Source organism: Microtus oregoni, unplaced genomic scaffold (genome assembly GCF_018167655.1).
Source record: "Microtus oregoni isolate MIOR12 unplaced genomic scaffold, Mior012 000000F_ref0000247, whole genome shotgun sequence".
NCBI lineage: Eukaryota > Metazoa > Chordata > Mammalia > Rodentia > Cricetidae > Microtus > Microtus oregoni.
In genome coordinates, this window is record NW_024543059.1 from 52,849,368 (window position 1) to 52,867,422 (window position 18,055).

At 43.6% G+C, this 18,055-nt stretch overlaps 1 protein-coding gene across 2 annotated transcripts in view; it reads right to left on the reverse strand.

The window, feature by feature from the left end:
• Positions 1-3,064: 3,064 nt before the first annotated feature.
• Erich3 (glutamate rich 3) overlaps positions 3,065-18,055 on the reverse strand; it is a 96,382-nt gene continuing 81,391 nt past the window's right edge. For both annotated transcript variants that reach the window (XM_041650086.1, XM_041650077.1), the window contains 2 exons: positions 15,148-15,270; positions 3,065-8,764 (listed from right to left, as the gene is read on the reverse strand). In XM_041650086.1, coding sequence (XP_041506020.1) covers positions 6,783-8,764; positions 15,148-15,270 — 2,105 coding nt within the window. In that variant the 3' untranslated portion in view covers positions 3,065-6,782. The remainder of the gene's footprint in view (positions 8,765-15,147; positions 15,271-18,055) is intronic.

Here is an 18,055-nt window from a genome sequence, read left to right on the forward strand (position 1 = left end):
TGGTGCTGTTCTTCCTGCAGCCTTGGGGTCAAGATTCCATAGACTTTGCAGTTGGTTTTACCTATACAGTGGTTCCTTTGGGGTTTCACCATGAAGTTTCCTTCAGAGTGAACACATTTGGTTCCTTGATGCCTGGGCTGGAGGTAAGGTGGGACTTTCTGCATGGAAACTTCTCTCAAATACAGAAAGTCCCTGACCAGGGTTAAGGAGGGACTGGATTTCTGTGGGAATCAAGAGACCTACCCTCAGAATTCCCTCAGGCCTCATGGCCCATGGTTCCTCGGAGTGGTATGCAGATGTTCCAAAACTACACCACATCACAGCCTTCTCTCAGACCAGAAGAGAGTCCTCGATGACTACAGTGTTGTTTCCAAAGCCTGTCCCTGCAAACACACAAATGTTGGAGGGAGAGAGGCTGCTTGTTGGTTCTTGGCTGCCCAGCTAGCTTAGACCTGAAATAATCACACCAAAACTGTATTAATTAAATCACTGTTTGGCTCATTAGCTCTAGCTTCTTATTGGCTGACTCTTACATTAATTTAACCCATTTCTATTCATCTGTATATCGCCATGTGGCTGTGGCTTACGGGGTAAAGTTTCCAGCATCTGTCTCTGGTGGCTCCATGGTTTCTCTCTGATTCCACCCTTCTTTCTCCCAGCATTCAGCCTAGCTTTCCCTGCTTACCTATGTTCTGCCTTGCTATAGGTCCAAAGCAGTTTCTTTATTCATTAATGGTAATCACAGCACATAGAGGGAAATCCCACATCTCACAAACACTGAGGCACATCTCAGAGAGCCTGACCTCCAACACCTTGTTGTCAAAGGTACGTGACTAAACTTTTGTTTAACATTAGAAAAATGCTGTAATTTTCCTGTAAACTTATATCTTCCTACCACTTTGTGAAAGGAATTTTATGCTCCTGAGTAGGACTTTCTATTTTGGTTGTTTTATTGCTCATTCTAACATATTTTTCTGCCACTAAACCAATATACATGTCAAAATTTAATTTAAAAAAATTCCCTATGACCACAAGGCTCTTTGTATTAAATTTCTTCTAGATTGATCACCATTGGGATTATTAGAAGTCCACATTTGATCAAGACCACATATATACATCATAAATTTTAATAAACATCACACAAAAAAACCTTAAAAGATGTATCTCTGAGAACGGTGGCTTCTATTTTTAATTAGTTTATGTAGCTGTGAGCGAATGTTATTTCTTGCTAGAATGGGAGCATTTAGCATCAGTTTTCTTCCACTCTGTGTCTTATATTTATAAATGAAAAAACATAATATTTATGCATATCACATACTAAGTGGGTGGGAACGAAGGAGCTTATTACATTGTGTAAAAACGTTCTTCATAGAAATTCCTTGTGACTAATTTAACAAAATTCACAGGACAACAAAATACTAAAATATAATATTTTAAGGGATTATCAACTGAAAGTTCAGTCTGGTCCTCAGTTAGTTCTATGGGAATCACGTAGTTGGAACCCATTTTCAGGAGGATTTGTTAATTAACCATTAAAGCCAGTTAGTTTTGAATCTCTACTTCATGCACCTCAGTCTACCCTTGACAGTACACCAAAAATAAATAAATAAATAAATAAATAAAAATAAAAAAATAAAAAAAAATCCATCTCCATTTGTGGGTATCCTTACACCAGCCTGAAGGTCTCTGTGTTACAACCCTACCCAGACTTCTGATGACCTAGGCGATTTCTCCCAGTATGCATGTGTCCTTACTATGCCTTGAATTGTGAGTATGCACTGAACAAAGACCAGGAGACATCTGCAAAGCAGATAGTTTGATAGCAGCTTGTCTCAGAACCTTCTATAGATCTCCTTTCCCCCATAAAACATGTATACAGAGACATGCCAAATTATTGTAAGAGTCACAGACAACAATATACCTCCTTTTCCCTTATAAGAGTGGTATACAGCCACATTACAGATTATTGCAAGGGTCACAGATATACTAAAAAGTTTGGGCATTCTGAAAGGAATTATAAAAGTTATTTGACTATCAGCTACCCCACATTTTCATCTCTTGAGATGAATCTCCAGCTATTGTGGAGGGCACAGCTTTCCTGTCATTGGGTGTATAGGGAGAAAGAAAACTGAACAAAAATAAATCAAAGGAAGGATCAGTCAGAGTGGTTTCTGAAGCATTAGTTTGGGAGATTCTTAAAGAATTCCAGCTTTATTTAGCTCCATTCTCCTGCACCTCTTCTGTAAACCACGATGACAGGGAATTCCTTTTTTTATGACAAAATTGAGTGTAGAAAAGGACTGGAGGAAATATTACCCAAGGTCATAAGCGGCATCTCTTGGGCTGTCCTTGAGCCTGTTCAAATATTTCACCCACTAAATAAATTCCTTTGAGATTTTTCTCTTCTTTGTTCAAACAATCATTTTCCAAGGGCAAGAACTGTGGCAAATTATTGATCATAAGGAGGTTAGATAACTCACCTAAGCTGTAAATTTACCTCGTGGAAGTTTATAAAGTGACAGGAAAGGTTTTCCTCAAAATTCAATCACAAAGCCTAATTCTCCCTAATTTCCTTGGCAGTCTATCGTCTTTTGAATCATACAGACCTTTTTGTTCTTTGCTGAACACTGGTTGGAAACACAGTTCCGCCTTGCTATTATTAGATGTGTTAGTAAGATGTTTCCTCCTTCAGCAGAAACATGTGGAGACTCTTAGTACACGCATCTAGAACCTTCCTAGATGTAATTTATAACGTTTTGATAACTAGTCTAAAGCACAGGTTAGATGACCTGAGATTGTGATTTTTAGACAAGCACTTAACTCCACTGAGCTTCTATTTACATTTGTGGGTAAAGAGGTGGGAATGTCTCCTCTCTGGCATCATCCCAGGAATACAGAAGGTGCCAATGAATGCAGGCAGTCTACAAACACACTTAAAAGCATAGCCCAATAAGACTATGTCTCTTTTGTATGCTCTTATCATTTGAATTTTTGCAAGAAAATAACACAAAATATATTGAAAGTCTAATCTTGTTTCCAAGAAAACTCTCCTATTATGCCAGTTAAATGTATTACTTATTTTTAATAGCAAAGAAACTATGGAAAAATCAGTTTCGCTAAACATAATTTTATTGATGTAATATTTGCAAAGATAAAATTCACTCAATCAAAACAACACAACACTGAATTTCACAGTTAAGCCCACATGCAGATTGTAGAATTGTGCTACAGGCTGGGCCAGAGGGAGGTGTTAAATATAAAAATAATCCGAGGCGATTTCCATTTAGCACATTGTACAAAACTCATTTTTCAAAGTGATTAACAAGTTTTTCAAATCCTTCTCATCAGTGCTTTTGTTCAACGTGCTCTGTGGCATGGAGGATAATGTGGGGTGGAGGCCTAGAGTGGTGGCAATAATGCCGGGGAACCGGATGTGGAATCGATGAGATCCAGCCATGGATCAGAGAAGAGGGCAGGGAGGCTACTGTCAGATTCAGTCAACATGTTCTTCATGGGGAGAGGCAAGTCCCAAATACCCATACAATCATACTTCAATGCTGATTACCATCTCCTTTAGAATGACCATACAGGAGGACAAGTTGTATGTTTTGTCCCAAGGACAATGCTCCTGCAGCCTGTTTTCTAACCACCATGAGGCCTCAGTGTAAACAGTGATTTATCTGAGCAGAGTCCAGGCTTTGGTGCACATCAGAATCACCTCCAAGGTTTGGTAAAGCTGCAGTTTCTAGCCCCTCCTCCAATGCCCTATGCAGTTTCTAATTATGAGAAGAGGGCAGGTGGCAAACTCTAGGTGATAATATCTGTGATAAAGTCATCCGTCCACTCTATGTTCCAATACGTCTACTCTGGTATATCATTGATTTTCAAAAAACTCCATTGTTCATCAAAATGAAAACCATCTGTAACAACAGGACATCTTTACAATAGCAACACAGAGCAGATGGCAGACAGCATGACTATCTGGTGACTCAGGAAAGGGGCCCACAACTTTGGCTACATAGAACAAAGAAAAAAATAAAATAGTGAGACTTAGCTTCATTTATAACCAAATATATCTGAAGCTTTGTGGTAGGGAAAAGAGTTCAGTCGTGAAAGTATCCCATGAAAGGTTGATTCTCCTCCTGGCTGGGGACTTGCTGCCTTGGATAATTCTCATCTCCTCTCTTGTTGAAATGGGGTCAGTTATGTGAGCTTTGGAACATGGTGTAGGGATGTCTTCAAGAAAATTTGATGCTCAGAATACGTTGATACCCAATTAGGAAATTATATCTGGGCACCATCTGGAGAATAACTGTGATCACTCAGGCTTAAAATAACAGAACCCTGGAAGGAGCACAGGCTGCAGCTCTTCAGGATGACATCAGGTACAGATTGTGCGTGATGGACCACGTCTTCCCAGTGTGTGTGTGATGGACCACGTCTTCCTAGAGAATGTGTGATGGACCACGTCTTCCAAGAGTGTGTGTGATGGACCATGTCTTTCCAGACTGTGTGTGATGGACCACGTCTTCCCAGTGTGTGTGTGATGGACCACGTCTTCCTAGAGAATGTGTGATGGACCACGTCTTCCGAGAGTGTGTGTGATGGACCACGTCTTTCCAGAATGTGTGTGATGGACCACGTCTTCCCAGTGTGTGTGTGATGGACCACGTCTTCCTAGAGAATGTGTGATGGACCACGTCTTCCAAGAGTGTGTGTGATGAACCACGTCTTTCCAGACTGTGTGTGATGGACCATGTCTTCCCAGTGTGTGTGTGATGTATCACGTCTTACCGGTGTGTGCATGATGGACCACGACTTCCCAGAGTATGTGTGATGGACCACGTCTTCCCAGTATGTGTGATGGACCACGTCTTTTCAGAGTGTGTGTTATGGACCACGTCTTCCCAGAGTGTGCATGATGGACCACGACTTCCCAGAGTATGTGTGATGGACCACATCTTCCCAGTATGTGTGATGGACCACGTTTTTTCAGAGTGTGTGTGATTGACCACATCTTCCCAGAGCATTTGTGATTGATCATGTCTTCCAAGTGTGTGTGTGATGAACATCTTCCCATTACAATCACTACATTTAGATTACAATTAGATGAAGTACTTACATTTTTGTTTGCATTTGTGAGCACTCTGATAAATAACACTACCAAGGATAAAATGCTGAAAGCCACACTTTGCTAGTCTATCAGAGAAAATGGGCCACAAAGGCATACAAACAAAGGGTATTTTCAGGAAAGTTCCTACTTTACACACACACTCCAGGTGTAAATAGGAATAATTAATGTTTCCAAGAGAAAGTGAATTTCCATACCATGGAATCCTTTTCCTGGAAGGACTTGGAAAGGATTGAGGCAATCTTCAGTTTTAAGTGGACATAAAAGACACTGAGCAGCTCACTTCCAAAGAATTGGTGATGAAGACAGAACCCCATGGATGAGATGGGGGCTAATATTTAATTGTAAAATAAAAAGTGATTTCAACAAATTCAAACCATCAGGACTCACCTTCTGGTAATCTTTGGTAAAAGTCAAATGTTTGAAAACCATCGCTTCAGTTTAAACACAGCTGTGCAGAATGTTCAATTTCTCCAGTCTCTGTTTGGAGCTGCAGCTCTCATGAGGGCAAATCTACGTAAGCCCTTCTCACCATGGTGATTAACCTGCTGACTAGCACCTACAGACCAAGACCAAGGAAGGCAGCAGTGGTGAAAAGACAATCTGAAGTTCTGGTGAACTTCCTGCTTCCGTCATTTCCACTCTGCATCTTCAACTGTGACAATTCACAATATGCTGGGGAAAAGACAGCACAGTGGATAAAATCGTTCAAAATAACAGGAGCTGAGGACTAATGAGGCCATGGAGTGTCAGAAATAACAGGACATGTTTACCCCCTACTCAGAACTTAGGTGTTTAAATGCTATTAAATATATGTATACTAAACATTGGATATTAAGTATTTGTAATCTATGTATGGAAGACATACATTTACTAAACTTTGTAAAACATCGGAGGTAAAAGAAAAGATGCCTTACAAGATTAAATGACCATATGTGAACTCTGTTCCATTCTTCAAAACCCTAAAGTGGGGGTGAGGGGCTGGAAGGAGTTGGAGGGGAGGAAGAGGTGGATTTGATCAAAGCATATTATGCGTGTGTATGAAAAAGTTAATGGGAAAGAACTCTAGAGTGAGTTTAACCCCTTAGTTCTGGGGGGCACATTCTTCTCTGTACACCTTTTAATTAGTATACAATATATTTTGTTCATGTTCTTTCCCCTCTCGCAGCTCCTCAGTGTCCGACTTCTCTGTGTACTGTGTATTTTGTCCTTGAGCCTCATGATAAACAAGGATCTCCCTTCAGGGAACCTCACTTTCAAAGATACCCTCCAAATAATGGCCACATAGAGAGCCTAGCAGCCTCCTCTGTGAGCTCTACTCCTCCCGCGTGTCTACTTGGCCGTCAGGCCCGCGTGAGGTTGAGCAACTGCAACTGAAGGCTGCAAGTAAGGAGCACAGTAGACTCCACTGTGCTCAACAGAACAACTGCACGCTCACTTTCTCTGTGCAGTTTCTCCAGATGTCTCCCACAGGGTTCTAGAAAACTCCAGCTTCCTGGGAAGTGCTACCCTAAACACTGGTGAGCTCTGTCTCTCTTTGAGGCACTGGTCCTCTGAACTCTTCAGCTGCTCCTCACTGGTATCCCTCATCTGCCTCCTCCCCTGTCACACTGAGGGGCCTTCCCCCTCCCCAGTCCTGCACTTCAGGAGCCTATGGTTCCTGTGTGATCTCTGCAGCCCCTGCTGATGTCACTTCCTTTATCACTGCCACCTTCTCTGTGCTTAGCGTCATGTCCTCAGTCGTCACCCTTTCCTCAGCTGCTGTTTCTCCTGAAGCCTCCTTCTGGACAACTGCAGAGGAGGAGGCCACACTGTCCCCATAAGTTGACACTGACGCTGCCAATTCTTCTGTCTGCTCTGAAGCTGTTTCTTCAACCCCTCCTCCACATGGATCCTCCTCATCTTTGACTGTGTCCTGCCCTGCCAGGCTGCCAGCCAATGTCCCTGGAGGGTGCTCCTTATCCTCATGCCCCTCTTCCTCCGGCTTCTCACCCTCACTCTCTTTACCGGACACCTCTGCTTTGGGGAGTCTTTCCTCTGGAAGGTCTCTGTGTGTCATCACGATGTCCCTTCTGTGCACTTGGAAAAGCCTTTCTTCACCCAGTCTCTCTGGTCCTTCGAGGCTGCCTAGCTCCTTGGAAGCCTCCTCTTGACCTCCGTCTGTGAAAGTACTCTCAGGCCCCAGAGCTCTGCCTGCTGGCTCAGGTCCAGGGTCTGCTAACAAGCCCTTTCCACGATGGCTTAGTAGGTTCTTCTGCTGCAATGGAGCCTCACTCTCCTGGCCTGGAACCTCTTCTCCTCCTTTGTGCTCTGTGGCTGTGGCTTCATTCTCTCCCAGTGACTTCCCAAATTGAGGTTTTGCTTCAAACAAGGCGACGGTTCTTTCTTTGGGTGCATCTTCTAGAAGCCTTGGGTCCTTACTCAACTCAGTTGCCCCTGTGGGATCTATGTCCTCAGTATCAGGCTCCATCTTGTTGAGGGATACATGGGCCTCTCCCCCAGACCCGATTTCCTTCCCTGTGCCCTCCTCTTCCCCTTTAACTTTTTGCTCTTCTAATTTCTCTGCCGTCTTCAACATCTTGACCCCTGTCTCCGCTTCTCTTTCAGATCCAGTTTCTCTCACAGGTGTGGAGGGCCTCTCGACTTTCTTCCCGTCTTCAGCTGCAGCAGATTCCCCAGGGAGCACTGCTCTGGGATCCTGTTCCAGGGCAGATTCTGCGCCAGCTGTAACTCCCTCCCTTGCTGTGTCTTCTTGACAAGGTTCCTCAGGGTTGCCCTGGACAACCTCCGTGGAGCATGCCTCTCCTGCTGAGGAACTCAAGGGTGCTTCTGCTTCTAGAACTTCCTTCCTCTCTGTAGCTGCTGTCTCTCTTCCAACTATTGCCTCTTCAAAACCATCCTCTCTCTCTGGTGCTGTGTCTGCCACAGGCTCCATATCCTCTAGCTCTGTAAGGGCTCCCTCTGTGCCTTGGTCCCCATCTGGTCTTGAGGAGCCCACCGTTCTTTTTCCCTCCTCCATTTCAGAAGCCTCTGCTTCTTTTGGAATTGCTGATTCCCCAAGTATCTCTGAGCTAAGCACTGAGTTCTCTGTGAGTGCTGCCTTTTCCAGTATCTGTTCACTTTTAGAAACTGTCTTTGCTTTCTCCATAACTGTCTGCCTGTCAGAGCCCATATCCCTCTGACTGTCCAGAGCTTGGTCTCCACTTAGAAACACTGAGTCGACTGCTGTTGGTTTTCCTGGGGGTATGAAATGTTTCTCATCATGCGTGCTATGTCTTTCTGTGCCTGCCTCAGCCTCAGCCTCAGCCTCAGCCTCAGCCTCACTAGCTGTGCTCAGACGGTGTTCTCCTTTCCTTGAAGACTGTTCTGCTAATGCTGGCTGCTCTTCCCTGGGGCTCCTCTCCCCCAAGGAGACCTCTGCAATCCCTGCTTTCTCCCTCAGTCCAACAGCCATGTCAGCATCCAGGGTACGGCGGGCTTCAGCTTCCTCTGTCTCTGCTTTCTTCCTCAGTTGAGCATCTACGTTAGCATCCTCAGGCTGGGAACGTTCATCTTCCTCCATGGCTGATTCCTCCTCTGGTGCAGCTTGCTCGGGTTGCTCATGTGAGCTGAAGGCTGCTCTTTCCTCCACCACTGAATTTCCATTTGGCACCATAAAAATAAAAGGAGACACAAGGTAACCTTGATCAAAGCATATAAAGCAAAAAATACAATATGGAAACTTGTGGGATATTTATGAGTCCTCATATGTCACAAGAAATCTTTCTTCGGCTGATACAATATTGTTAACTAACATGAACCGCTGAAAATATCTTTTTTTCATTATGAAAAGAAATGCTTTCAAATTTAATGGACAAGTTAATATAAAAGTTGAACATTGGACTTGGTGAAATGAGTAAACACAACACTCCTCAATATTCTTATTTTTGCAATCGGTATATTATCTGACATGTAACACATACACACACATACACAGACTAGTTTCATTTCAAATGTTAAAATTTGAGAAAACCATAAGCAGCAAAGTATTTATTTCTCTTAAAATTCATTGTTCCCTACAATGTTAAGAGTTTGTCTACCTCAGTGGTCATTTAGCCACATGGCCAGGCTCCAGGAGTATCAGTCATATCATCTACCAATACCTGAGAGCTGCCCTGGTTGAGATTCAGCCACTAAGAGTCTTTATGGCTGAGGTATTTCACTAAGACACCAGTTTGTATTCCGTGTCAGCTGCATACCATCTATGCTCACAAACTGATCGTCTTTGGCAAAACAGGATCACAGAGTGAGACAGGACCTTCTGTGTGGGAAAGTGTCCAACGTAAACAACCCTCCTACAACACGGCTGAAGTACTTCACAAGTTCTCTGGGAAATCTGGCTCTACAGGTCTGCTGTGTCTCTGAAGGCCCCGAATTTTGCCGTATTTACCAAGAACTGCATCCTTCAGAATGATTCGTCAGAAAATGAGAGAGCAGGTGTCAGCAAATATCTAATATCTTTAAATTTTCTAGCTGAAGGCTCCTACTCAGAGTGACAGGGACTTCAGAAATAGTATCTCAACAGTATGTATTACTTTCAAATTTTATTAAATATTTTTATTTTACTTGTGATTCTTGTGTGTATATGTCCAGAACAGCACCCGAGGGGTCACAGGGCAGTTCTGTGGAATCGGTTCCCTCCTTCCTCCTTCACAGGTTCCAGGGGTGGGACCCAGTCTGAGACTTTGCACAGGAAAAGGAAAGTCAGGGTTTGGAATATAGCTCAGTCAGTGAGGCATGCTATGCCCTATAAGGACTTAAGTACCATCTCCAGGCTCCATAATAAGAAGAAAAAATCCCAGGTATGGTAGACCACACCTGTAAACCAGTACCAGGAATCAGGGGATGGGTGGATCCCTGAAGGTTGACGGCCACTCAACCTTACATACTGGATGAGCCAGGTTCAGTAAGAGATCCTGTCTCAAAACAACACAAACAACAACACATAAAACAGGGTGGAAACTTCATTAGGAATGACAACCAAGGGTGACCTCTGACCTACAGGTGTGCATGGACACTCAAGCACACGTATAGGAACCCACACTCACCAACATGGACACTGTGGTGGTTTGGATGAGAATGAATACTTGGTCATGTGGTTTGACTACTTATTGGAACTGCTTGCGAAGGATTAGAAGGTGTGGCCTTGGAGGACAGGATTAGAGATTTTAAACGATCTCTCTGTCTCTAATTATGGATCAAGATGTGAGCTCCTGGCTGTTCTTGCCACCCTGCCTTTGCTCTGCCATCATGCACTCTAACCATCTGAGATAACAGCCCAAGCAATGCTTTCTTGTACCAGTTCCCTTGGTCATGGTGTCTCTTCACAGCAACTGTAAAGTAACTAAGACAGGACCAAGGCATGGGCTATTGCTGTGACAAACCTGACCATGCTGGTTTGGGGAGAAATGTGGAAGACTTTGGGACTTTGGACCAGGAAAGTGGCTGGATGCTGTAAATGAAGATTAATGGGCCAGCCTAGTAAGAACATGGAAGACAGTTGTGCCAAGCCTTCTGCTGGCTAGGGAGGCCCAACTCAGGAAGTTTCAGGACCAGGGTGGAACATCACTAGCAGTTGAGCTAGAGACCACTCCTGTGCTGTATTAGCAAAAACTGTGGCTACGGTTTGCCCTTGCCCTAAAAATTTGCCTGAGGCAAAACTGAAAGATAATAGATTAGCTTCATTGGCAAGGGAGATTCAAGGTAGCCTAACACTGATGGTCATGTAGTTATTGGCAATCACTGTTATGCAGAGCTACAGTTAGAAACAGCAGGCAGGGCAAGAAAAAAATGCAAAATGTTTAGCTGGGGGAAAAAAGAACTAGGAAACTACGTGTTGTGTTGTGTTGTGTTGAAACAGACAAGATGAGGCCTGGTGTAAACTGAAATAAAGGGAGGGGCACCATCAGGGCAAGACCCAGCCCAAATAAAACTTTAATTTTTAAAAGGAAAATACCTGAGAAATTTTTTATGCTTCTACTAAGCAACAACAAGGGAAAGCTTATGGAAATAGAAATCAAGGAAGAGGCCAGGCTCCATCCCAAGCAGGACCTCTGTGGTCCACATGGTTCCAGCTGTAGAGTCATGAAGATACAGAATAAGGAAGACAGAGGATCATTGTCTACAGTCATGGAGAACCACTGAGGCCAAGCGTGTGGCAGGGGAGACCCCTAAATCAAGGAGAGCTACAGACAGGAAGTGGAGCCTCCCAAAAGAGAGAAGTGTGTTGCAGTCAGCAAAGCTGGAAAGGCTGAGCTGTCTAAGCCTTTGACATGAGACGTGGGACTATAGGATTTGGAGTTTGGGCCTTGTTTTGGTTCAGTATTTCCTCACACTGCTCCCATCCCCCCATTTTGCGATGGTAATATTCATTCTGTGCTGTTGTACATTGGAAGTACTTGGAGCTTTGCTTTTGTAGGGGGTCACAGTTAAGAGATTGCCTTGAGTCTGAGAAGATACTTGGACTTTTAAACTTTGTGGAAACTGTAAAAGACGATGGGTACTTTTGGGGTTGGACTAAATGCATTTTGCTTTATGATATGGCTGCCAGCCTACAGGGACTAGGAAGTGGAACTTGGTAGTTTGAATGAGAGAGAATCCACCCCCACATTGGCTTATATAAACTTGGGCCCTCACTGGGGGGATTGTTTTGAAGGATTAGAAACTTTGCTGTCCTGCTGGAGGAAGGTGACACAAGGAGTGAACTTTGAGGCTTCCAAGTCTCATACCATCCTCAGTGCTCTCTCCACTGCCTCCTTCAGATCCAGATGCAGGCACTCAGCTGTTCCTACTGTTATGTTGCTGTTCCACCATGGGCTCTACCCCTCTGAAACCATAAGCCCAGTTAAACAAGTTTCTTTTATAATTGGCTTTAATGTGGTGTCTATTCATGATTGTCAGTTTGACTCATCTGGAATTAACTAAAACCCAATGACTGGAAACACCTGTGAGGGTTTTTTTTTTTTAATTTTCTTAATTGAATCATTTGAAGTGGGAGATCCACTTCTAATCTGGATCACTGAGGTTGGAAGTTAATCTTTTAATCTAGACTTTTGAAGTGGGAAAATTCACCTTTAATGGGGCCACACCTTCCACTGGCATCCTCTATCAAGAACAGGGAAGCTCTCTCTCCCTTCCCTTTGCTCATTTGTTCTCACCTTTCCTAGCAAGTTCATTCCTCCAATGGCATTAGAGCCTGCTTCTTTGAGATTCCAGCATATACTAAAGACCAGCTGAGACTTGTGTACTGAGCAATGACTGGATTCTTTGACATACTGTTCATAGGCAGCCAATGTTGGATTATCTGGGCCACAGTCTCTAAATTATTTTAATAAATTTCCTTTCTATACATAGAGAGATGCATTCTATAAATGCTTTGACTTAGAGAACCCTAACTAATACACTTGGCCAGGCTGTTTGTCATGGCGATAGTAACCAAGACAGACTTGATTATACATACACACACTCATAGATTCTATGAATTGTGATACATGATTCTACCATGTAAACCTATGCAATAAACCAACAAACTGTCCTTGTTTTCTTTGCTCACTTGCATTCTTAAAATGTTTTTGCATTTATTTATTATATTGTGGAGAGTGATCATTTGCTACCACAGTGACCTCATGGAGGTCAGGGGACAACTTTCAGTGATCAGGTCCCTCCTTCCACTGTGTGGAGTCCAGGGAGGAGATGCAGGTCACCAGGCTTAGCAGTACACACCATTACCCTCTGAGCAGAGGCTTGCTTGGCTATTTTACCTGTGGTGCTATCAGTGACAACCTAAAAGAATCTTCTCTCTCCCCTTTCCCTCCACAGACCCTACGTTGTTACTGCTCTACGACCTCTTCAAACACAGCCTTTGCTGGTTATCCCAGCCTCTTGACAAGTAGTACCACAAGCTATGTGGATGGTGGGCAATAAGAGCTGGCATATCCCCCTAAAACATATATTTAGAAGATGGGTTCTGCTGTCTTTAATCACAAAGTAATATTTTAAAAATCCAAGTCTGTCAGGGAGGCTAAGGTTGGCTTTTATAGGTCATTTTATAGGCATCAATTAGCAGTTCCCAAGATTGTCCTTAAGAGCACTGGCAGGGCTAAGTAGAGCCAAATGTCTGCTCAGACACCATGTAGCAAATTCCCCTGGAAAAGGATGTAGCCCATTTCTACTTCCCCATAGACTGGGGCTGACTTAGAACACAGCTATGTTGGGACAATGAGAAGTAGCCCTGGATGCCAAGTTTTTTCTTATCTGATGCTGCTCAGATTCCTGCATGAAATGTTGTTAAAAAGTCAGCTATGGAAAACATTTAAAGAAGACATCTGCTTTTCTAACCTGGCCTCTGAATTTATGGATTAATTAAAGAGCATTCATGAAAATGGGGGAATAAAATTCCCTAGTCTCCACGTAATAATATACTGTTTAAATTCTAGGAGAAAATGTGCTAATGGCACCCAGCTGAGCTGTTATATGAACACACACAGCACCGAGAAGTCAAACAGAACATTCCCAAAACATGGAAGAATGGGTAAATGAAGCCTTTCTCAGAAATAGCTCTGTGTAAAAGGTGTGTTTTTATGGCAATCTCGTGAGTTTTGAGGAAGTGTGTTACAGAAGCAAATGTGTAGAAATCATGAACGGGATCCCATGCAATAAGCAGGTGCCTGGGAGTTCAGACAGGCCTGGTGCATGGACATGAAGCTCTTATGTTTGCTAGTTATGTGAACTTAGGAAATGGCACCTCTCTAAGTTTTCTTTTTTAATCCATAACATGTTAGCAGCCATGTCGGCAGAATTCTCGTAGCCCTCAATGGTCTGGCTGTGTGAAACTGACAGTACTGTGTCTGCCTGCAAAAGCCTCGTGACTTCCACTCCCTCAGCCCACTGCTTTCAGTGACCTAAACATTCTCCCTGGGGCCTGGCCTCTTCAGGAACATCTGTGGCTCTACTGCATGCTTGGGAGGCTCCCCAGAATTCCTGTAAAGGAATGTCTACTGCAAAACTTCAGCATTGCTCTCTTGTGAGTCTACCCATTGCTTCTGCAAATGTCACTTAACCCTCTTCATGCTGCCCTAAGAGGAAGGGAGCCTCTCTCATACCTTCTAGATCGTCTATGACACTGTCTCATAGTGCATAGTAACTCTCACTTAACACTGGAGATAAGGTAAAGTGATGAACAGAACAAGTACACACACACACACACACACACACACACACACTCACACACTCTTAGACACATACACACACATACAGACACTCAAACACACACTCACATACACACTGACACGCACACACTCTCACACACTCAAACACTCAAATCAAAGCAAAGTTAAAACAGCATTCACCACATATGACGAAGTCCATTCGTTGACTTGATGTTTAGTAGGCAATCTGGAAAATGGGATACTGGTCCCACTACACACTGACAACAGTGAATCCTTTCCTAATTCTCAAAGGTCTGAGAAGTTTACATGAGCCGTTGTAAAACATGGTGTGCTAGGGCTTTTAACATCTTTTACTTGTCAGCAAAGATAAATTCATCTACTTTGGTCAGCTAACTGTCAGTAAGGCTATGGAATATGATCAGTCAGGTTTTTTGTTGTTTGTTTGTTTTATGTCTTAAACATCGGTGTATTTAAAAAAAACAAAAAACAAAAACAAAACAGCATTTATAGCTAATGTCAGTTTCAAAGCTCTTCTTTAAACCTCTGGGGCACTTCTTGCCATCCATATCCATTACAGGAGAAAGAAGGAAAGAAAGAAGAAAGAGAGGGGAGAGGGAGGGAGGGAAAGAGGGAGGGAGGAAAGAAGGAAGGAGGGAAGGGAGGAAGGAAGGAAGGAAGGAAGGAAGGAAGGAAGGAAGGAAGGAAGGGGCAAAAGGACCAAACAAGGACTTGAAGATGAAAGATGGAGACGAGGCCGCATTTGCAGAGAACTTCCCTTCAGGTCTTCCCTAAGTAACGACAGGCCCTTACCTCTGCTCAGGTTGACCTCCAGTTCCCTCGTGGGTGTCACCTCATCCCCTGGGCTGCTAAGTCCAGCTGCAGTGTTGGAGCGGTAGTGGCCAGGTGCTTGGGCTTCACCTGTTTTCTGTCCAACTGATTGGAGAGCATATAAAATATCAAAAAGCGTAAGACAGGCCATGGGGACATTGGTATTTCATATGGTTTGAGTAAGATGGACGAATTTAACTTAAACAAATTCACATGAAAATGTGATTTGCTTCCAAAAATACATAAAGATTAAACAGCCCCTAAGCTACGATTTTTGAGAGGAAAACACAACACACGGGAGTCAATCATGTAGTGAGGAGATTCATGCAAAGCAGCACTTCCAGGAAAATACGACAGCAGCCAGAAGCAGTGACAGTTGCCAAGTGCACACGTGATGGATGGTGGGACTAGAGATGCAGCCGAGGTGCCTTTTGCTTTCTAGACATGTCTGTCCTTTCGCTTATGACACCAATCATTCCTGAACCTACGCATGCTGCCTCACCGAGTGTCCCGTCCATTAGGAGATCTAGTGATTTGACCTTAGTGCTCGCCCCGTGTGGACATAAGCTGTCGTGGAATTCCTATCAGTCTGACAGTGCACATTCTCACATGAGTTTCTGTTCTATAACGTTGACTACTACCGTGGACCTGCGAGGCACAGAGGTCCAGGTTCAAGTCCTATCTTCCATGCTGTTTCCTCAGTTTACCTGTCTGTCAAAAGAGATGGAATCAAAGCTATCAGGAAAAGGAAGTGAAGTAATGTATAGAGTCACCTGAGCCCCTGGGACAACAAGTGCCTGTATACTTAATACCATAGCCCAAAGCCCAAGCTGAGGTAAACTGTAAAGTTAATTACATTTGTTTTAGTGTCTAACATCACTGTCTCCTCACTGCATGTCATCTAATGGTCTGTGTCTAACATCACTGTCTCCTCACTGCAGGTCATCTAATGGTCTATGTCTAACATCACTGTCTGCTCACTGCAGGTCATCTAATGGTCTGTGTCTAACATCACTGTCTCCTCACTGCAGGTCATCTAATGGTCTGTGTCTAACTTCACTAATGCTACTACTTATCACCCTGTGGTCAGCAGAAATTCCATCAATAACCTGGAATGGAGACCTGCCTTCAGGGGAGGAAACACTGTGGGTCAGTCTCCTGCCTCCCCCTCTGCTTCCGTGCCTTTTCCCTCCTTTGCCTCTTCTTCCTCATCTTTGGCATCACGATGCAGGCTAATCCAAGACTATGCTTTGAGAGAAACAACTATGACGTAATCTTGACCGCTTAACAAATTTCTTTGAAGTAACTGGTGGTTTGGGAAGAAATACTGTGATATCTACAGGTGTCTCTCAGTGGCGAAATAAATATTAAGACAAAGAGAAAGAGGAACATTGTATAGCTCAGATACATTGTTTATGATTCTGTCTGAACATTAGGTTTCTTCATTCATCCCATGTACAAACTGAAACATTTACTCAGGACACTACAGTTTGGAGTTGACACCACTTCTTGACAACTCAGTTCCAGCTGGATGTGCTACTGAGTCAGTTTAGGACATTTGTGATTGGAGAACATGAACCTCTCCTATCATTAATGTCATCGTGATGTTGCGTATTTAAAGTTTAAATAAGCTATAGTTTGGGGATTTGAGTGAAACAGTGTGGTTGACTGAGCAAAGCCAAGCGTCAGGATGTTAGGACGAGGGATGGAGCCTGACTCAGCAGCATTTCTCAGTACACCTAGGTTTGTCCTGGGTGCCAAACGCTGCAAGGAAACGAGGGCTTTACTAAAATAAGCCAAACTCCAACAGATAAATACCACACGTTCTCTCTCTCATATGTGGGGTCTAGGTGCAACTCACATATGTGTGCAGATAGGAAAGTGGATGGTGGCTTGGGCTGGAAGGAGGAGGTCTCAAGGGATGGGAAAGGCTGAAAACACAGGTCATGGCAGAGGCATGACATGAGAGAAGGGCAGGTTTGTGAGGAAGAAACAGACCACTATGAAGGGAGCTGAGAGGAAGGGAGGGTTGTGGGTGAACCGGAAAAGAAGTGTGTCATATATGGATGCAAATATCATAATTAAATCAGTGCAGTGAATGTTAACCAAAATCTTTAAAGAAATATGGCTTACAATAAAATAATAATAATAATAAACAATAGTCATAGAGCTGCCACTGAACAAAATAACTAGTCTAAGCAGTCATGTTAACCTGACCATGGCAACTCACTCCAAATCAATGGTGAAGCTGCCTTAGTGAGTCAGGGCTGTAGCCAGCACCTGGCCAGTTCCACACTCTGTGAAAGTCACCTGTGCCTGCCCACACTCCCCTGTAACCCATGGGGCCAGCCACTTCATCCCTTCTGACTACCCTTCACCCTGTGCTGTAGCTCTCTAAAAAGGTGACCGCAAAAGGCCACGGTAATCGTCAGTTCTCCCAGGATTCACAACAAATAGATAACTTCCTACTGGGAATTTCTCAGAAAACCATCCTTTCCACCCCAGTGATGTAGGGAACCTCAAAATAGTGCTCAAAATACTAAAATAACCATGCATTACAAGGTTAGTGTTCTGTTATTAAAACAAATGCATTTTTGAATGATACAATCCATACTTCCCTAAACATAAAAATGGTATAAAGCCATTATTATCTAAAACTAGAAGAGAAATAAAAGTGGGAATTAAAAATAAGCAGCACCCACAATTCTAAGCCGGCCCTGCTCACTAATATTCTCGTGGTTTCCTGGGAGCCTTCACTCACTTCCCTCTTCCGCTGCAGTGCTCCCCACATCCCTCATTGCCAGTTTAGCAATATATTCTGTCTCTCTGCTCTCCAGGTAAAAAGGGCCTTTCAGTGTGCACAGAGCAGCCGTTCTCAACCTTCCCGATG